Genomic DNA, 20142 nt, shown 5'->3' with positions numbered 1-20142 from the left:
ATTTGAAAATGTGGGAAAAGTTTACATTACTACAAAATAAATACATCCCAACTAGGTTGTCACCTACTTATTTGTTAATCATTTGTACTTTTCAACCATAAAAATAAAAATAAAAATATGACATACATTTAGTAAAATATTTTAATCATTATCTCTTGGCGGTACGGCGAACTAGTGAAATTGAAAGGTTGTTCTGTTCTTATTATATAACCAATCATTTCTTCACGACAATAAGATTCATCATAAGAAAATGTTTTTAAATTTCCACTTTCATCTTTACCTAATTGCATATAATTTCTAATATTTACATTATTTTTAGTTTTACAATTTTCATGATGCCTTTTTAAATGACTTGTACCTGCATTTGAGCCACCACTAAGAAGTTTGTTACAAATTTTACATTTTGCTTTTATTTCTTTTTTATTATTTTCTAAATTTATTTCTATTATATCAAAAAAATTCCATATATTTGAAGTAAATTTTTTGCTATCACATGCATTAGATGAAGAACAAGAACCACTTGCTATAATTATAATTAATTATTGATAAAATATTATGCTAAAAATAATAAATGTAAAATTAAAATGTAACAAATAAATAAAAGAAAAGGTGAAGTATGTTACTAAATTGGAGAATCGAAGCAGAAATTCCTTCAAATTTGAACTCTTTGAACCACCAATGCTTGTTTTTCACCACCAATAATATTGAATAATTTGAGACAAAATGCAATAATTGAAAATATTGTGGAATGGGAGAGAGCTTAAGAGTTGAAAGAATAGAAAAAAATTGAGGGTATTTAATATTTATAGGGATTTAAATATTATGATTTAATTTTTTTTTTTTTTTAAATTTCAACACCGTTCAACGGTCATATATTTGAAATTGAATTATGAGTGGCATGTTCAACGGTCATGTAACCGTTGAACAACCAACTCACTTTTATTTTTTTTCAAAAATCATACAACATTTCTAATATATATATAATTAATGCAAAATAGTTACACAAAAGAGGGTCAGCTCAGTTGGTGGATCCCCTTCCCTTCAAAATTAAAAATTATTTTAATTTTTACCCCGGCTCGCCCATAGGCCCGCCAAGCTTGAGGGCCCACGGGCCGGGGCACGGGCCTTAGATATATCAAGGGCTTGGCTCGGCCCGGCCTGTTGACCAGTCAACGGGCTCAGTGGCCCGCCCTAGGCTGGGCCATGGGCCTTACTCCTTCGGGCCGGGCGGCCCGGCCCGGCCCGTTGGAGACCCTTACCCTTTTATAGTAGATTTTAAAACCATTTTTTTAATACATTTTTAAAATAAAAAATTGTTTGAAAATTTGGGATGTTTTGAAAAATGATTTTTTATTTTCAGTCATTCCTAATAATTATATAATTATTTTTAAAAATTTGTTTGAAATTTTGGAATGTTTTGAAAAATATTTTATTTTTATTTTTAATCATTCCTAATAATTATATAATTATTTTAAAAAATCTGTTTGAAAATTTGGAATGTTTTGAAAAGTATTTTTTTATATTTTTAATCATTCCTAATAATTATATAATTATTTTATAAAAAACAAGTAAAATAAATAAAATATGTTTTTATAAAATTGCCAGTTCCTAAAAAATATTTTTTTTAAAAGAATTATGAAATGTATTTTGAATTTGAAAATTCCTTTTATGTTATTTAAAAAAAAGAAATTCTTAAATTCTATTTTCAAATTTATATGATAATTCATCATAATTTTGCTTGAAATTCTATTAAATATCTCCTTTTTATCTTAAGTAGGAAGGAAGATGATTGTAACGCTTTTTAAGTTGAACCCACTTAAACCCATGGAAAGGTAGTTGGAGGGAGGCAGCGGCAAGCAGAAAGGCTGACCGACCGACAGGCTGTGCCACGGCCAGAAGCCAGGGGGCTGTGTGGAAGGAATGACCCACTTGTTACCGACTTGCAGATAAATGGACGCCAGGGCATCCTTTCACTAAAAAGGAATTGTGAGAAAAAGTTTTGATATTGGTCGATATTGGTCTTGTAAAATGACTGAGACCATTGAATCGTCGCTGTTGTTGTGGGAAAACCATGAGAATTGCCCAGGTTGCAAGATCGATCGCCTCAAGCAAGCCGACACTGGCGTCCCTGTCAAGCATTTATTTTACGTCTGGATTGTGGTTCTAGCCGCTGGTACTTGTACAATCTCCATCTCTTTCTCTATCAGCTGCTTTTTTCTTTTTCTTCCTTGTTTTCTTCTTGAAATGGAATCATTGCTTATGGACGAAGTTTCAGGTAGCTCTTTGGGATTTTGATATTGGGATATCATTCCTTCCCTTCTGCCTTTTGAGGTTTGATGGGTGGAATTGAGCGCAGGAAGATTCTCTTAATGGAAGAAAGAGAGAGAGTTTCTGTTACTTTGGATCACATGATATATATATATGCCCCAGCGACGATGCATGAATTCATCAAATCGTTGTACGGATTTTTACTATTTTTTTCTCTTAAAAAAACAAAGAAAATTTAAATACCAGTGGATGGAGAATAGTATAGATACTATACCTAACATATACGTGTAGTTAATCAGAATGACAGGGGCCTGGAAAGAGATGGTTTGATCCACAAAGTTCCAAGTTCATACATTATCTTATTGTCAAACTAATTCTTTAAATAAATACGGAAAAGTTTTGTAATATTCTACATTGACGTGTGGTGTTTAGTTGGCGATTCCTTGGCGCCTTCTTCCTTCTTTCTTTCTTTTTTCTCCATGTTTTTCCTAGGTGATGACTGAATTTACAGGTGATGTAAAACATATTCAAATTATTGAGTTAATCATGAATCGAATTGATAGTTCAAAGAGATAATTATCAAATCAATTAACACAAGTGGGGGGCCACTCTTTGTCTCAAGAAACCAATTTTATTTTTACCCAAAAGACAAGAAAGGCAAGAGTATCTCTCAACTCTTTCAAAAACTGATTAGGAAGAGAAATTTAAATTTGCAATGAAAATAATTGGCCAAAAAAGGAAAAAGGGAGAAAATTCTCAAAAGGTAAGGCATTGGAAAAGGGAAAAGTGTGCTATGAGCCCAAGAAAGATGAGATTGCATGAGCAGAAGTTAAAGGAAAGGGAAAAGTGTGCTATGAGACCTTCGCCGTGTTGTTGATTCTGTTACCTTTTTGTTTTTTGGTTTCTTTTTCTGTAACGTATAGTTCTGAAAAAGGAGAGTTTCATATGGGTAAGAGTAGGAGCCCACTTTCACAATGCAGTTGTCGACTTGTAGAGTTGATGACAAACCCAGAAATGGGTCACAGAAGAAACGCTCCTACCCACCTAACACTCTGTCGATCGAAGGGAGTGAGGACAAAACCCATACAAAAAACAAAAACGGAAACCCAAGAGAGATTCTTCTGACAAGTGGGTAATCCCACAGCACCGTCTTAAGAGAGAGAGGGGTTGAGAAAACTGCCGGTTTTGTGGTCGGAAAATGGCTAAGAACAGAGAAGCGTTACTGAAGAAGGAGGTTTGGGAGTATGATGAGAGTTGCCCGGGTTGCAAGATAGATCATCTTAAGGAATCCAACCCTGGTATTCCTTTCAAGCTTTTGTTCTATGTCTGGATTGTGGTTCTATGTGCTGGTACAATCTCGCCCTCTCCCTCTCTCCCTCTCTCCCTCTCTCTATCCATTACTGGGTGCCTTTTAGTTTTTTTCTGGGTTTGTTTTGTCAAGGTGGTCACTAGTTACGAGAGAAAGCAGAGGTTCTTGTCTGGGTTCTTGATTATGGACGTGAGAATGACAGTTTTGTTTTCTGGAGTTTAGTTCCTTGACATGACCCAAATACTGAGGCTGAAAGGGATAGGGAGGTTTTTTTTCTTGGGTTTTGCCATATTATATACAGGAAAATAACTTAGAAAAAAGAGAAGTATTAGCGAAGTTGTTGACTAGTCTTTCGGCTCTCAGAATAGGTCTTTATTTAATAGGAGATCCAACATAACCATATTAAGCCTTCAGCAACCAATCAGGGTTACTCATAGCCAGAAAACAAAGAGAGCCCTTAAGTGGAAATCAAATGAGTCTACTGTGTTTTTCTGTTGGAATTTAATGCATATGTTGGTGGTAGAACATGGAAACATCACCAGAAATACTCATGTGAGACTGCAATTTGGAAATTGATCTTGTTTCAGACATGTTACGTAATGGAAATAGACTCATCCAGATGATTATGGAACAATCGAATTAACTCATTTTACCCCAAATTTTGAAAAAGTTCTGTTCTAGTTTCGGATGTGGGTCTCCCCAAAAGCAAGTTTCCTAGCAATTATGATTATGACTAGGTTGCTGCTTCCTTAAAATAGTCAGATTTTTTTTTTAATTAAATTTTCAAACTTTTTTGCTGCATTTTCCCATGCTTTACTGTTAATTACTTAAACTTGTTAAGAGGAGCAAGCAGGAAAAACACATGTTAAATGTAATTATTATTTGTTCCTCTCCATTTGTATGAAGAACAATGGTTTCTTTTCCTAGCTTAGTACTGTTCGCTCAGGTATTGTTCCCTAATATATCTGTATTTTTGTGGTGTCAAATTTTGCAGCTTTGCCAATATCATCTCTTTTCCCATTCCTTTATTTCATGGTAAGTATGTCATATCATGGAGCTTTGTTATCTTTATTTTCTGCTAAATGGTTATATAGATGAGTTCATGTTCATCCTTTTCAATTTTTCTCTACCATAATCCAAAATCTTAGGCCTTTCAAACTAAATAATCCGGAATTAAATGGAAAACAATGCTACCTTGCAAATGCGAAGCCAGTCACATGGTACTGATGGTTTTACAGAGGTATATTGCAAAGTGCTTTTTCTTATATTGGTGTAAGCAAGAAGTTGGTTGAAGTGTCCTGACCTCCATAGTGGATAATGTCAATTTGTTCTTCATGTTATGCTCACTTTTTGCAGATAAGGGACTTCCACATTGCAAAAAGGGAGGAGGATATTGGCTTCTATGCTGGTTATGTAGGTGAGCATAACATGTCATCCATAGTGATGGTGTGTTATATCTTGTGATTCATGTTTCAGGTCATATAACTGCTTTTATTTCTTGAAGGATCTTCATTTATGCTAGGAAGAGCTTTGACTTCTGTTATCTGGGGAATGGTAGCTGATCGATATGGTCGAAAACCTGTGATAACGGCTGGCCTAATTGCACTGTTAGTACACATTGGGATCTATTTTCCTATAAATTATTGTTGATTAATGAATTTCAGATAGTTGAATGTAATTCTCATATTCATTTTTCTGTTTCTTGCTCTGCTTGATGGTTATTTCAGGATTATTTTCAACACGCTCTTTGGCCTCAGCACAAATGTTTGGATGGCACTTTCTACAAGGTTTCTTCTTGGAAGTTTGTGTGGTATACTTGGCCCAATGAGGGTATGCCTCTTGCATATATTAGGGCTCTATCAAAAATCAATATGAATTGTTGTGTGTATGTCTTACGGGCCTGGATCTATAGCATGTATTGTAAGGAATCCATGTTTGAAGAAAGTCACTGTCTCCCTTCAAGGAAAGATTCTAAGTTGTTTAGGAGCTTGAATGTCATTTCCTGGCTGTGAGATTTGGTGGTTTTAGTGCATCTATTTTAGGAGGCTAGAACTGGGACTGATGTTAGGAAGGTTTGCTTGAATAATAAGTGCTGATGCCCAGTTTGTAGACCTGTTGGCATTTGAAATTTGGTACAAGAGTGCCAACTTTGTTGTCATGAGATTCATGACACATCACAGAACCAACCAGTCAACAGTAACACCTATGTGATGAAACTAAGGGGATAATTTTCCTGGGGGCCTCCGGCTGATCCTTATTGTTCTTAGGCCTCATGCATTTGCTGCAAAACTGAGGGCTCTCATTAGCCCCTCTGTTCAGTTTGTATCCTGATCACAGAAGTAGAACTCGATGGGTTCTCCTCAAGCTTTTTGTTCATCTTTTCACAATCCAGGCCTAAGCTCTGGATGACTTGTGGGCTATGATCAGTTGTCTTCATTTATAATTCTCTATCCTTTGGTGGTTACATGTTAGCACAGACTTGCATTTTGTTTGGACTATTTCTCCTGCGCTCATTCATACTTCTTTGTTGGTTAAAATGACATGTAAGCCATGTTGATGTGCTGCTATAGCTAGTTTGAGAATTTCTTTTAAAAACCTTTCTAGGATGTCTCTGGTTGAACTACCTGTAAATATTTTGAACTTCCTAATTTGTTCAGGCATATGCTTCGGAAGTTTGTCGTAAAGAATACCAAGCCTTGGGAATGTCAATTGTAAGAATTTATGCTCCACTTTTTTTTTTTTTATATAAATTCTTAAATTTATGATGTCTATTTCTGAATGAAGAATGTATTTATTCAGATTAGCACAGCATGGGGCATAGGATTGGTCATTGGTCCAGCTCTTGGAGGTTTTCTTGCCCAGGTAGTCTTATTTTTCTTATGCAAAGAAAATTCTCTGGATCATGACAAATAACAGTGCTGAAAATTATATAGCAGCAAGGTTGTGCCTTAAAGCTACAAACATTATGTGGGTGCTTGTGCAGCAAGAAACTACTATAAACCTGTGCTAAATTAATAGAACTGATCAATTATCTTGTTACATGTGTTGGTCGTTTCTCATCTTTTAGGGCAAAATGACCCGTGTGGCATGCCTGACACACACCCATGGATACTGGTGCATATGATTGTTGGTGATTATTTCTCAGACTAGAAAAATCAGTGTTGAAGTGTAGACCCATCCATTCATGACACATTTTAACGCCCAGTCACCTTTGGTCCATTCTAGGCCCCCCATCCATTCATGGCTCATTCACCCTTGGCACACTCTAAATCCATCCATTCAGCCCAATTAATCCTAAAAAGCAACATTTTTCCCTCTTCCAATCAATTATCTAATCCCCTTTTCCACTTCATTCTTTTTCAAAGCTCTTTATCCTCCAGAACTGTCCAAATATTTCAAAAAAAGGGAAAAAAAAACAAGAAGGAAAAGACACAGAGATGCTCATAGAAAGAAGAGATTAAGGATAAAAAGGAAAGGGGAAGACTGAGAGAGACATTTTTGGAGCGGGATCTTCTCACTTTTATACATGTTGATCATCATCGAAAAATGAAGATTAAATATCCTAGAGGAGAAGAGAGGAAACAGGGAAAGGTTTGAATGGGGAGTTACAGTTTGATTGATTTGGATTGGATGTTGTAGGGGAAGGTTGAAAATTAGAACGTTAATCACACATTTATATTGAAGTTTGATTGAAGAAGGATGAGAATTGAAAATAGATCTTATGTGGGGTTTTTAGAAGAAAAGCAAGTAGGAGTGATGAAAATAGGAGGTTGGCTTGAATTGGGGTTGGAAAATGAAGATTAAAAGTCCGAAAGGAGAAGAAAGGAGAAAAAAAAAACAGTTGAATGGCGAAAAGATTAAGTGATTATGGGCTGCAAGAAAGAATGGATGTTTTGAAAAAGGAAAGCCATTGGAGATGGGAAGAAGATTGTCTTGATTGGAAGAGGGAAATGGGAAGATGTCTTGAATTTCAGGGGTGATTGGTGCCTTGCAAGGAAAGAAAAGGGATGGGGTCTAAAAGTGAGAAAAGAAGACTCGAATGAAGATATATTTTTTCCTTTTTTATATGTTGCATCTTTGGAGGGAGGGGAGAAAAAAGCATCCAAAGTTTTAGTGATAGTGCCACACTCAGGTCATCCAGCGCAAAGACGTCAACCTAGGCGTGTCTTCTTCATCCCCATTGTTAGTGAGGCACTCATCTCTCTATTATTCAATCAAGCTTTCTCTCTTTTCTCTCTTAATGTAGGTCATTATGTGTTTAATGCAATATCTAGGCTATGACCGTGAAATAATCGATTAGTATGCTTGGTTTATTCCTTCATGAATGATAGATGAATATTTTCCCCTCCTTTGTTTTGAAAATAAAGACAAAGATGAGTTTGCAATCTTTTAATACATGAACCTTGGAAGTATGAATTGGGGAAAGTGAAAATTGATTTGTATTTGGACTTTCACATGGAAGCTTAGGTGCTTATTCTTGAGAAGGGAGATCATGCATTGCTTTTTAAAATCCTAATTGAAATGGGTTAGAAAAAATCTAGATTTACAGCGACCTTTGTTCCGTTTGGAATCCTTAGTTGAAAGAATGAGAAACTTGATTGATGCATTCATCTTTTTAATCAAAATGGAGTTTTTGTGGATCTTGGATCTAGAAAGATTGGAGATTTAATCAAAATGGAGGTGCTCAAATGTCTTGCCGATATCCCTTATGTCACCCTTTGCATCCAAGACCTAATTTTAGGCCCATTGTCACCGTTTGTGACCTATAATTTCATTGCTCTAAGGGAATAAAAAGTGAATTTTTGAAATAAATTTGGGTGGTTTGTTATCTTGAAAATGTTGAAGGTCAAGAAAATCTTGAGTCAAATTATGCATACTTGTTGGAAAAGAAGAAATCTTCTTATTCACTCATTGAAAAATTAACATGACATATATGACTTTTAGACTTGTACAATAAATGGGAAACTAAATAATGAATATTGCATCAAAGATAACATACAATGCATATATTTCAATCAAATTAACATGGTGGAGAAGCTACGTGAAGGAATGAGGTAATAGACATCGTATGCACAATTTGATTTACCAGGATGATCAATAGACATTTTCCTGACCACCTTCAACATTTTCAAGATAACAAACCACCCAAATTCATTTAAAAAATCCACTCTTTATTCGCTAGGAGCAATAGGGAAGAAAGTATAGGTCATGGGTGGTGACAATTGGCCCAAAATCAGGTCTTGAATGCAAAAGGGGCCACAAGGGATATTGGTAGGGTGCTTGAGCTCCCTCTTAGGATGCTTGAGTGTCACTACTTGGGTGCTCTTGGCTGAGGCTATGTCTTTGACAATTTTTTTACATGATTTCGGTGCTATTGATATGTTATTTGCTGTAAAAATCATTGTTTGGCCCCTGTTTTGATTAAGCTCTAGTTCTTCTAGATCCAAGATCCACAAAAACTCCTTTTTTATTTATTTATTAAAAGGATGAATCTTTCAATCAAGTTTCTCACCTCTTTGACGATGGATTCCAAATGGAACAAAGATCCACTATAAATTTGGATCTTTTCCAACCCATTTCGATTAGGATTTTAAAACATAATGCATGATCTCCATTCTCAAGGATAAGAATCCATATACAAATCAATTTACACTTTCCCCTATTCATGCTTCAAGGCTCATATATTGAAAGATTGCAAACTCTTCTTTGTCTTTACAAAGGGAAACTATCTAGCCATTACACATGCGATTCTCAACACCTGAAAAACCCCATTTTTGTTCAATTAAAATATGTTGATTTTAAGTGGGTATAGTATGTATTATATTGTTGAAGGTTCATTTTGGAGGCACATGACCTGTTGATTTAACAAATGATATGAGCCTAGACAGAGTAGAATGGTTAAATATGTGTCGCCCAAATAATTGGGAAAGAGTTTGTTGAGTATAAGGGGAATCTATGCATCTTTATTACTCTGTATATCAATGGTGGTTCATGGTGGCTGCTTTTGCCATTAATTAACTGCTGAGCATTTTCTTCTTCTATTTTTGTTTGGTGCCTTTTAATATATCTATAATTTTCCTATGAAAGGACTTCCTTTTCTCATCATTGTTTCTTTCTATTTGAATTATTATTGTTAGTGTTTTTCACACATTCCTATGAAAAGTATCCATTCCCTCCTCTCGTCTTAGTGAAGATATTCCCTTCTTTTCTGTCATAATTTCCAACCCCAATAGTGGAGTGCCTAGATCTGAAAATCCTATTCCAGCCTCTATTCCTACCTGTTTCTTTTTTATGCACGTCGACTAACTTCCATTGATCTCATTATTCTTGTGTTCTGAGAATTCAACTCATAAATTTATTTTCTTTGGATGAATTAATTTTGTAGCCTGCAGAAAAATTCCCACACATCTTTTCTAAAGAATCCCTTTTTGGGAGGTAAGCAATATTCCTGCTTTACATTCTTTATTATTCTTTTTATGTCTCATTGCAATAATTTCCTTCATTATTTTATATGAGCTAAATTTCCAAAATATAAGTCATGTCTTGTAGGTTTCCTTACTTTCTACCTTGCCTTCTAATATCGACCTTTGCACTGGGTGTATCTGTTCTCTGTTATTGGCTCCCGGTACGTTTTTTCTTTGCCTTCCTGATATTTCAAATTTTGCTTGTTGTTCCTGTTTGATTTTGTTGTCTTAATCTTTGGTTCTTTTAGGGTGTTGTTTCCCTTGGTAGTTTTTTATTATTTCCATTTGTTGGGCCTTCTAATATTTCAAGGAAGCCATGGATGTTTGACTTATTATGATGATGATTTTGATCCAATGTATAGCTGAACAGATATGAGTGATTATCCTTTAATATCTTGATGTTAACTTTTATATGAATTTATTGGATGTATAAATATTTGATTTTTCTTGATTCCTTAGATGTATTACATATTACAAGTCAGTTTTGTCACTTGAACATTATTTTGCCAAAATTGCTGTGTTTTGAGTGTATGTGCATTCATGTCTAAGATAGCTTTCTTAAAAATTATGTTTTATATATATATATATATATATATATATATATATATATATATATATATTTATTTTTGAGAAACTCCATTCTTTAACTTGTGCTTCATACAACTATAAATATTTATCCAAATTTGGTGAAGTATGCAGGGACATTTCCCATTAAATTTTGCATTTTCAATTTTTTTTTTCATTATTTGTAACCTTCTCTTTTTTGAGTTCTTAATTGAGTTTTGAACCTTGCCTATCATTATGAGGTTGGTGATACAAATTATGTTCACTGTTCCATTTTATGTCAATATTTGTGGTTATTGCATTCGTTTCAAATATTCTTTCCCTTTTCTAGTTAGTCTTATGGTTATTGTACATGTTTTCAAATATCCCTTGGTAACTAAACTATATGAACCATGCCCAACTATGATACCTGGACGCTCCAATTTCACCCAGCATACCATCTTAACACAGCAAAGCATGAGTGTGTGTGTGGAATCCTTGGTCGGTACTCATACACTACCTTAGATATGGTTGTTTGATTTTAATTGATGTTTTTTTCTTTTTCATTTTCATTTTCCTTCGAAAATTATTACGTTGAAAAAGAAGAAAATTTAAGAATATTTAAAGATAAGGAAGAAAAGATAAAGATAAAAGGAAAAATATAGAAAATTATAATCAAAGATAACTTACTATTATTTGATTTCTAATTGGTGTTTCCTTTTCTCCTTTTGTTATGTTGTATCCCCCTACATATCTAAATTTCCGTATCCCCATATACATATCTAAATTTTAGATCCTTTTTCGCCAGTTTCCTGTATCATGAATTTTGGAGTTAAAATAAACTGACTTCTTATATTTATATATATATATATATCAACACCTGACAATTGCACCTGATTCTGCGGAGCATAGTTGCACAAGTACAGTGCTAATATATTGATTCGCTAATCTTGGTCTGTGGTCCTGATAATAGAGCTTCAATTAATTAATTGTGGTGTCTGATCAAGCCTGAATCATTGCAGGAAACGCTGCATATCCATAAGGAAAACAAAGAACAGGATGAGTTATATGCATGGGAGGTAGCAGCATATGGATGTGATGTGAAAAAAAAATTGAAAAAATTTGAAGGAAAAGGTCCAAATCAGCAGCAAAGCCTTCTGAAAAATTGGCCCCTAATGTCATCTATCATTGTGTATTGTGTTTTCCAACTACATGACATGGCATATGCAGAGGTAAATTTTCATGTCTATATTTTGGTTTGCTTGGAAAATGGGTTCAATATTCAAGATAATGTGTCATCTCTCCCTCGTAAAGTTTTTGTAACTTGCCCATTATGTATTGTCAGATTCATAACAGCAATTAAGCTTATCTAGTCTTGATTTGTGTATTTATTTGTACTTTTATGCTCAGATGATTCTGGAATATAAGACCAGCTATGCATATAAGACTCACACTAAAAGTTAGTGACCCCTTTGATAGTTATTCTCCACTGGAGCCTTCATGAAAGATTTCCCAAAGTAATCCACCTCCAATTAATATGCCTACTTAAATAGCATCAGTTATCGTACAGAACAGATTTCTAGCAAGGATAAGGTGATTTTTAGTTTTAACCCTTCATACATCTTGTTACAACTCAAATCAGAACAAAGACCTTAATATTTAGACTTGTTGGGATATACTTGTCGTCGACATTCCTGTAACAAAAATTTATTAGAATGGCTTAACCTAGAAGTGAATGTTGAAAGAGATAGGCAGGCCAAAAAGAACAAATAAGCTTATTAATCTATAATTGTGAGCCAAATCTAAGAGCAGCTCTGCTAGGTATAAAACTTGGGAGAGTAAACTGTTATGGGTGGTCCCAATTTGTTATAGTCAAAGTCATTTTACAGGGCTAGAAAATTAATTAGGAGTATGTGCATGGAGTCATAAAAATTTGAGGAAAGGAATGTCAAACTCTTAATTTAGATTGGTAGGATTTGAATTCAACTGAATGTTATTTCTATGGATGTTATGTGTGAATAAAGAAAATACATGTAGATATTTTAGTTAATTTTTTGTTAACTTTGTTCATACAAATCTTATACAGGATGTCAGGAACCACTGTGTATTTCTAGATTTTTTAAGTTAATGGACACAATTGTTTTTTTGGCTCCCCTTGATTTTACCCTATGGCAGTTAAGGCCATTATTGAGACAATATCCTAGAGATTTTCTCACCCGGATGTACCTGCTGCTGGTTGCATCTGGTCCAGGGAAGATTGATGGTGGTAGGTGATATCCATTGATCAAACAATAGGCTGCTGGTTGCATATTGTCCAGGGAATATGGATGGTAGTAGGTGATGCTCATTGATCATATAGTAGGCACTTGAGCTCTCACCTTAAATGGTTGTTTGATTGAATGGTTTAGAACAAGAGTGGCGTGGAAAATTTATGATAGTTTAAGGTGTGGGTTAGGATTCACCCCTTGATATCTCTTTCCAAAGAGTTTGCAGACTCTTCTTTCAGTATTATCTCCACTAAATGGGGGAGAATTTCTTCAGATTCCAAGGAGGGGGTTTATTAGCCTCTGGTGGACATCTTCTGCTGCTAACTGCCTTAAGCTCAACATTGATAGGTGTTTACTTGTTAATACATGGCATATTGGCATTGGAAGTCATCCCAGACCATAGGAATGAGCTGAATCATGCCTTTGCTAAGCCTGCTGCTTTTGGATTTGCTTTTGTGGTTGAAGGAGGGAAGATTCTCTTTCAGCAGGGACTAGTAACGTATGGACCTTGGAGGTATAATTAATGATGCAGTGGTTCCTGAATTGAACATGGTTTCCTCCTTCATTTGGAGGATAATAAGCCAAGGGGGGGCCTGTCAAGTTTGTTAGAGATTTTCTTCTTGTGATTTGATAATGTTGCCTTTGACTTGGCTGGGATCTAGGTCTGTTTGTTCCTTTGCCTTTTGTTCTCTCAATCTCTCATCTTTGTTGTGTTTTTTGTTTCCTTTCTAATAAATTCTCCAGTTTCTCGTAGAAAATGTTTATAATGGTGTAGGTTTATATCCTCACTAACGAAATTGCGTAGCCCAAAATTAACCTGTTTGTTTGTTTAGACCATCCACAGCGATCATCAGAAGCTACTTTTAAACAATTTGAACCGTCTAATTTTGCCTATTTGAGCATCTAAATTTCTTTTATCATCAGCATTCAAAGCTGGTAGTGAGACATGATAACTATTGGGGCAACCTCTATTTAAATAATCATAATGTCGAAGCTGCAACAGCATTAACTTAATGAGAAGTGACCCACAAATGTTTTAAGATATGGTTTCATATCATTGTAAGTGAAAAGAAGAAAGAAAAGCTGGAAGTGGTTTAGTTGCTTTCATTTGGCCTGGCCATGCTTTGTCTAGATCGATCTACTAGCCGAAGATCATTAATGCTTTTTGTTCCAGATACTTTGTTCTTTGTTTTTCTTCAACCGAATTGATATTGCCATCAACAAAGGAAGAATCTAGTTTGTTTTTTAATTTACCAGTGATGCTCTTTACTATAAATTAACTTCGATTTTTATGTCTTGGTGTTGGATTAATTGTCTTGGCCCCTTTTCTTTAGATATTCTCTTTATGGGCTATTAGTCCTAGCGAGTATGGAGGATTGAGCTATTCAACTGCAGATGTTGGTGAAGTTCTTGCAATGTCAGGTATACACTTATAGCATCAGTAATCATGTTAAAGTTGTTTTTATCCTTGGTGATGTGCATTTGCCAAATCCAATGCATGGAATTTCATTTAGTCTTCAAGTAGTTTAATTTTCCTCTGGAGAGGGAGAGGAAAGAGGGGGTGCCAGGAGAGTTCAAAGTTTTTTCTTTAGTTTTTATAGATCTGCTTGAGAACATTTCCTTTAGCCATAGAAATGGGAGAAGAATTCCTTTCTGTCACAATATTGTGAAAAATCTCAAGAACATTGATATTGAATCCTAGTATCTCAGGATTTCACAGGATCTTATATGCCTCATGAGAAGTTATCATCAATATTTTTTATATCCTGGAGTAACATGAATTGAAACCGATGTATGGAAAAAAAAACACTAGTTGTCACATTTACTTTAAATGAACATTATCAAGTAACTTACATGCCCTTGCAAATACATTTCTAGGTATTAATTACTGACCTTTTCTTTTCTTTTTCTTTTGGAAAAAAAAGGATTGGGTCTGCTACTATTTCAGCTATTCCTGTACCCTCCATTGGAGAGGATTCTTGGTCCTGTCATGGTATCTCGCATTGGAGCAGTATGTCTTCAAAAATCCACATCTATATTTCAACATTTTCTCCCTTGCATTTGTCATGATTTTTGCTTATAATTCTTTTTCTTGGTTCTATGTGAAGGTTTTAACCGTACCATTGCTATCAAGTTACCCCTTAATAGCTATGCTATCTGGTGTCGGGCTCTCATTACTGATCAATTGTGCATCTTTATTGAAGAATGTGCTCTGTGTAAGTGTATTCTTGTGATGAATAATTTTGTTTTGAGTTGCTCTATCCAACAGTGCATTGTAATTTTGAAACTTTGACTTAAGTTGGGGAAAGAGTGGTTTGTACTGGTTGTTATTCTAAATAATGGTCATAGAACGGGTTGGAGAGACTAGCCATGAATGATTTCTATGGTCATTGATTCATTGCGTAGGATGATATTTGTAAATTCCAATATACATACATACATACATACATATATATATATATATATTGTATTGGAGGGGATTTTAAGGCTGTTTAGGAATGTCTGGCGTGGTTCCATAAGCTGAGGATTGTTAAAATGATGAAAGGATGAAGCTTGCAATTACTGACAAATTAGTTAGATAATGCCCAGAGCACATGGCTTCTGAATTTTTTTGGTAGAATCCAGTGAAATTCCTTTTGCAAGATGTTTATCACAACTGCCTTTTAGTTATAAAATGTCCTAAGAATACAGAGAATTTTTGCACTTATATATGTTAGCTCACTTAAAGGGGGTTTGCATGTGTTTATCTTTTATTTTGGTCGTGGTTGTTGAAAGTTCTGTTATTCTGGATGGAAATTTGTCTACCAGATAACTTGTTTAAGGGTTGAGGATACTTTCATCAATGCTTGTGCATGTATCCTTGCACTAACACAATACACATCTGCATACTTGTGGAAGTTGGCAAGATCTAGCTGCACGTATAGACTTGTAAATTGAGAAAAGAAGAGCACATGTTAACATCCATTTATATAAGTTTCATATTTCTTTAAATTAGACATATGAACATATACATCATTCCATTACATATTTAATGTTTCAATCTTCATGTGATTCTTTAAATGATATCAGGTATCAATTACCACAGGATTGTTCCTTCTGCAAAATAGAGCAGTGGTAATTTTGATTTATTTTGTACTGTTTATTTCATTTTTCCCTTTTTTTTTTCCTGTAGATTTAAATGAAGTTAGGGCCATAAAATTTTGTTGGTTGATTGCTTACTTGACATAATGTGCAGACCCAACAACAAAGAGGAGCTGCAAATGGCATTTCTATGTCGGCTATGTCTTTTTTCAAAGCAGTTGGTCCAGCTGGAGGCGGTTCACTGTAAGCTACTCTGAATTATTTGGTTTTTCATTTTCCATTTTCTTGATACTATCAGGGATATAAATTAGTGCTTCAATATGAATTTATATGGATTTTGTTTCTAGCTATAGAATTTAAGCAAAATGGAACATCCTAATTCCTAGATAAAGGAAATCACTTTGGATGTCTAATTAACTGAGGGGAAATAAAAGTATCCCCCTTGGTAGCCATGGTAAATAGGATTGGATAGTATTTGGTCCATGTTAATTATTCATTCGCAGCGTTCTTCTAAACCTGAATTGATGACATGCTACTTCATGCACCATGCATCCTTGTAAATTTTCTTACAATCACTGCTCTTTGCTAATTCGAGCATAAAGATCATAAGTAAAACACATAGAGGAATGCGTCCACACCATCTATCCTCACAAAGCATTAAAGAGAGAAGAAAAAAAAAATCATCAATAATATGCTCCACAGATCCATGAATTAACTGCAATCCATATGTATAAAATGTATCCTCCGTTTGCTAGGCTTTTGACAAATATAACATAGAATTAAGGGGGATAAAAAGCAAGTTAAATCATACTCGAATATTTGATAAAAGTTTGAATACAAGTGTGTCAATGCATGCTGCCCCTGGGACCTAGCTCAGATGGCAAGAGGTTGGGGTGAGGATGGGAATTTCCAAGCTTAATTCCTAGTAGCAAAAAAGGGTTGGCTATATTTATAAAAGATAAGTATCCTAATGCAGGTTTTCTCACTCTTGGATGCATTAGCATCATATCCTTAAAAAGGTGAAACTTTGCGTAAATGTAATTGATTCATATTAATACTTTATAATATGTTTGGACACTCTGTTCATTTTGGTATCAGTTAGGTGTATATAACAGCAACTTATATTGTGACATGCATTTATTTCATCATCCTTCCCTATCTGTGTATGGTTCCTAATCAAGCATTTGTAGTTCATAGTTTTATCATTGATGATATTCTCAGGTATGGATCTTCTTCAACAAGTTTTTCTCTTCAATAATTCATGGTTGTCTGTGTTTTTCAGCTTCTCTTGGGCCCTAAAGCGTCAGAATGATTCCTTTCTTCCAGGTACAGAGCTCCAAATAGATGCCATTCTCATTCTTTATTGGTTAAATCCCAAACACAGTATTTCATCATTATATATGTACATGTATACACAATGACAAACAGTTTGTAGCAACTCTTTTCACCTAGTTTAATCCCTCCTTAACATAGGAAGTATCATATGAACTCACTTCAAAAAGAAAAGTAGACTTGTGACTCTGGGCTAAGCCATGCATGTGAGCTCAAGAGCTTGCATGACACAACATTTTATGGACAAATGATGCAGAAGTTTAGGTTAAGGCATTCTAAATTGACACAGTTAACTTGATTTAGAGAAGAGCATATTGGGTAGTTTGATTGGTACACACACTTGTTACACGCACAAGCGCGCGCACACACACACACACTATATGTAGGTCATATTAAGGGCCTTGTTTGCAGGTAGCCTTCATAGCCTATAATTGTTGGTTTTGGATAAGTTATTGTGAATGCCTCACTTGTATCCACAATGGCTCAGCAATGCTAACCATTAGTTAGCATTATGATTTTGCCTAGGTAATTTTAAGCTCTTAGAAAATTTGAGAATAGTTAATTAGTTAAATTTTATAATAATGTCTAGGAGTTATTTTGTGATATTTGAGACATTTTGTGTCATTGACACATTTGTGTTAATGCAATGTCCTCATTTTGGAAAGTCTTTTGTACTCAAGTAAGTCCAAAGTTAATTGGATACTCAGCCCACTCTAGTCCACTCTCAGGGGGAAAGCCCTATTTCCCCCCAAGAGGGGAACAAAAAAATATTAAAGAAAAAATTGCATTATGATCTAAATTTTAGATTTTAATTGGATATTATTATTACATTTTTAATTTAAGTTATTTGAAAATTCATATAACATAAAAATTCTCACTTAAAGCAAGTTTTTCAAGCCATTTCAAATAATTTTCTTGTTAAAAAAATTAAGAATCAAAGAAAAAAAGAAAAGAAAAGAAAAAGTACCACACAATACATTAATTTTCAAATAAAAAGCTCTATTCATCAGATTTTTCATGACTTCATTCCAATTTTTTATTTTTTATTTTGTCTTTTTTGTATAAAAAATTAATTTCTTATATTATTTGAATTTTCTCTCTATTAGATTTCTATATAACAATTTTTAAATTTAATACTAAAATCTATTAACGAAATTATTGAATTTCTTAAAATTAATATGCAATCAAATAAAGATCAATCAAAGAATAATAGCTTACTTATACACATTAAGAAAAACATATTTATAACATTCACAATGAAATTATTTAAGTACAAGGATCAACCAAATTCATCTGTCATACACTCATCTTTTCTTCATTGTTTCATTATTTTTCAATTTCCCTTGTCTGTAGCTCTTAACATACTGGGAAAAGAATAAGTTATGATCTTGGAGGTATACTATAATAGTAGATTCAGGGTGGAGCTTGAAATGGAATTCAAGTTCTGACCATGGATACTTATCATGGAAGGAAAGCAAAAAGAGAAATGTGTATTACTATTTCATTTTTTTATTATATGATTTTTTTTTAAAAACCTTTTCATGACATTTGGGCTGTATTTGAAAATTCCTGCAATTAGAACTATAAGGGAATTCATAGTCCTAGTCCTAGTACACAAAGTCCAGCAGTGAATTTGTGAGAAGAGACCTTTTTAAAACTACATGAAGAGCAAAGCAACCTTCTCTGAATAAAATTGATGATAAATCAGACTTCAAATTCTTTACCTTGGAGTGCATGGCTCCTTGAGAACAATTTCTTCCTGCACTATATCCTTGTGATTTCTTTAGTTGGTTTCCAGAGATGAAGCAAAACAAATGTGATAGATGTTTTTCTAGATTTTATATTCAGAAGGTGGTGAAATTTGTGCTATTGCTCTGTCCATGGACCAAAGCCAAAGATCAGCTCTGATCAGGATTCTTTAGCTCTATCTTGCTACTCATTATGAGAACATTTCTGTTTTCCCTATTACCTTATTCTTAAAGATCAGTTACGCTTTTAGGTATTAGCCAGTTTGGTAATTCCAGCATCATTCAGTCCTTTGTGGCTCATTCTATGATAAACATGCTCCATCCTTAGAAATTCGTCAAATAATTAAGCAACAATTTATATTGTGTACATGGTGTTGTGATGCAGGTAGCCGGATGGTTTTCTTTATCCTAAACATAATCGAGGTGCTTGGACTTTTTATGACATTCAAACCTTTTCTAACGGTCCCTGATGAAAATCATCCCTAATCTTATAGCTTGTGAAGAATGGTAATTAGATGTCTGTTCCCCTACTTATGTTGTTGTAAATACCTCCTTTCAATAGGCATGTAATTTAGTTAAGAATCATAAGATAATGTAGCCCATTGTTTAGCAGAAAAATGAAGAGGAGTGTTGTCTTTGTCGAAGATCCGTGCTCCTATTGAGACTGGATCAAGATGCGCACTAGGTGGGTGATGTTTTGCTGCTCATTCTGAGATTTTCCCTGTGATTAGTGAAGAATGAGATACATGCCACATAGCATGCTCACCAAAAAGAAATATGAATGTTGCCCTGCCATTTTCACCAATGGTAATGCCTATTACAAATAGCACTCAAGTATTAGGTGGCTGGGGAAAAAAAAAAAAAAGTATTTGAATGAATTTTATTCTATTTTATTTCATCTTTTATAATTTTTTTTCTCAATTTTTATTATAATCAAGAAACCTTTCTCATGGTCAAACCCTTGACCTCACTTGGGGTACATACCACAACCAACATCAAGTTGTCTAGGACATTGACCCGGCGACAGGAATTGAACCGTGCCAGGCTGGTGCATCTCTTATCATGGTTATGGGCAAGTTTCCTAAAAAATTCAGTTCAGCATCATTATGGTAACGGTCTGGAAGTTTCTT

The 20142-nt window shown here is 34.4% G+C and overlaps 1 protein-coding gene across 3 annotated transcripts; it reads left to right on the top strand.

Annotated features, from left to right (window-relative positions):
- The first annotated feature begins 1870 nt into the window (after positions 1-1870).
- LOC117921056 (protein ZINC INDUCED FACILITATOR 1-like) lies at positions 1871-19719 on the top strand. Of its 3 annotated transcripts, XM_034838823.1 has the most exons (18): positions 3155-3617; positions 4572-4612; positions 4934-4994; positions 5082-5184; positions 5305-5407; positions 6235-6288; positions 6377-6439; positions 9963-10012; positions 10127-10202; positions 11607-11816; positions 14186-14273; positions 14777-14862; positions 14960-15067; positions 15921-15965; positions 16087-16175; positions 17215-17258; positions 19398-19519; positions 19626-19719. In XM_034838823.1, the coding sequence occupies exons 1-17, from the start codon at positions 3467-3469 to the stop codon at positions 19496-19498; spliced, it is 1473 nt and encodes a 490-aa protein (XP_034694714.1). In that variant the 5' UTR covers positions 3155-3466; the 3' UTR covers positions 19499-19519; positions 19626-19719. The 3 variants fall into 3 exon arrangements, with proteins under 3 accessions (XP_034694713.1, XP_034694715.1, XP_034694714.1); XM_034838822.1 differs by lacking the exon at positions 3155-3617 and adding an exon at positions 1871-2179 and having other exon boundaries at positions 19398-19656; XM_034838824.1 differs by lacking the exon at positions 3155-3617 and adding an exon at positions 1872-2173 and having other exon boundaries at positions 19398-19656.
- Positions 19720-20142: the final 423 nt, after the last annotated feature.

Source organism: Vitis riparia, chromosome 8, assembly GCF_004353265.1.
Source record: "Vitis riparia cultivar Riparia Gloire de Montpellier isolate 1030 chromosome 8, EGFV_Vit.rip_1.0, whole genome shotgun sequence".
Taxonomy (NCBI): Eukaryota; Viridiplantae; Streptophyta; class Magnoliopsida; order Vitales; family Vitaceae; genus Vitis; species Vitis riparia.
The sequence above is the reverse complement of the archived record's forward strand: the minus strand, read 5'-3'. Positions and strand labels throughout refer to the sequence as shown.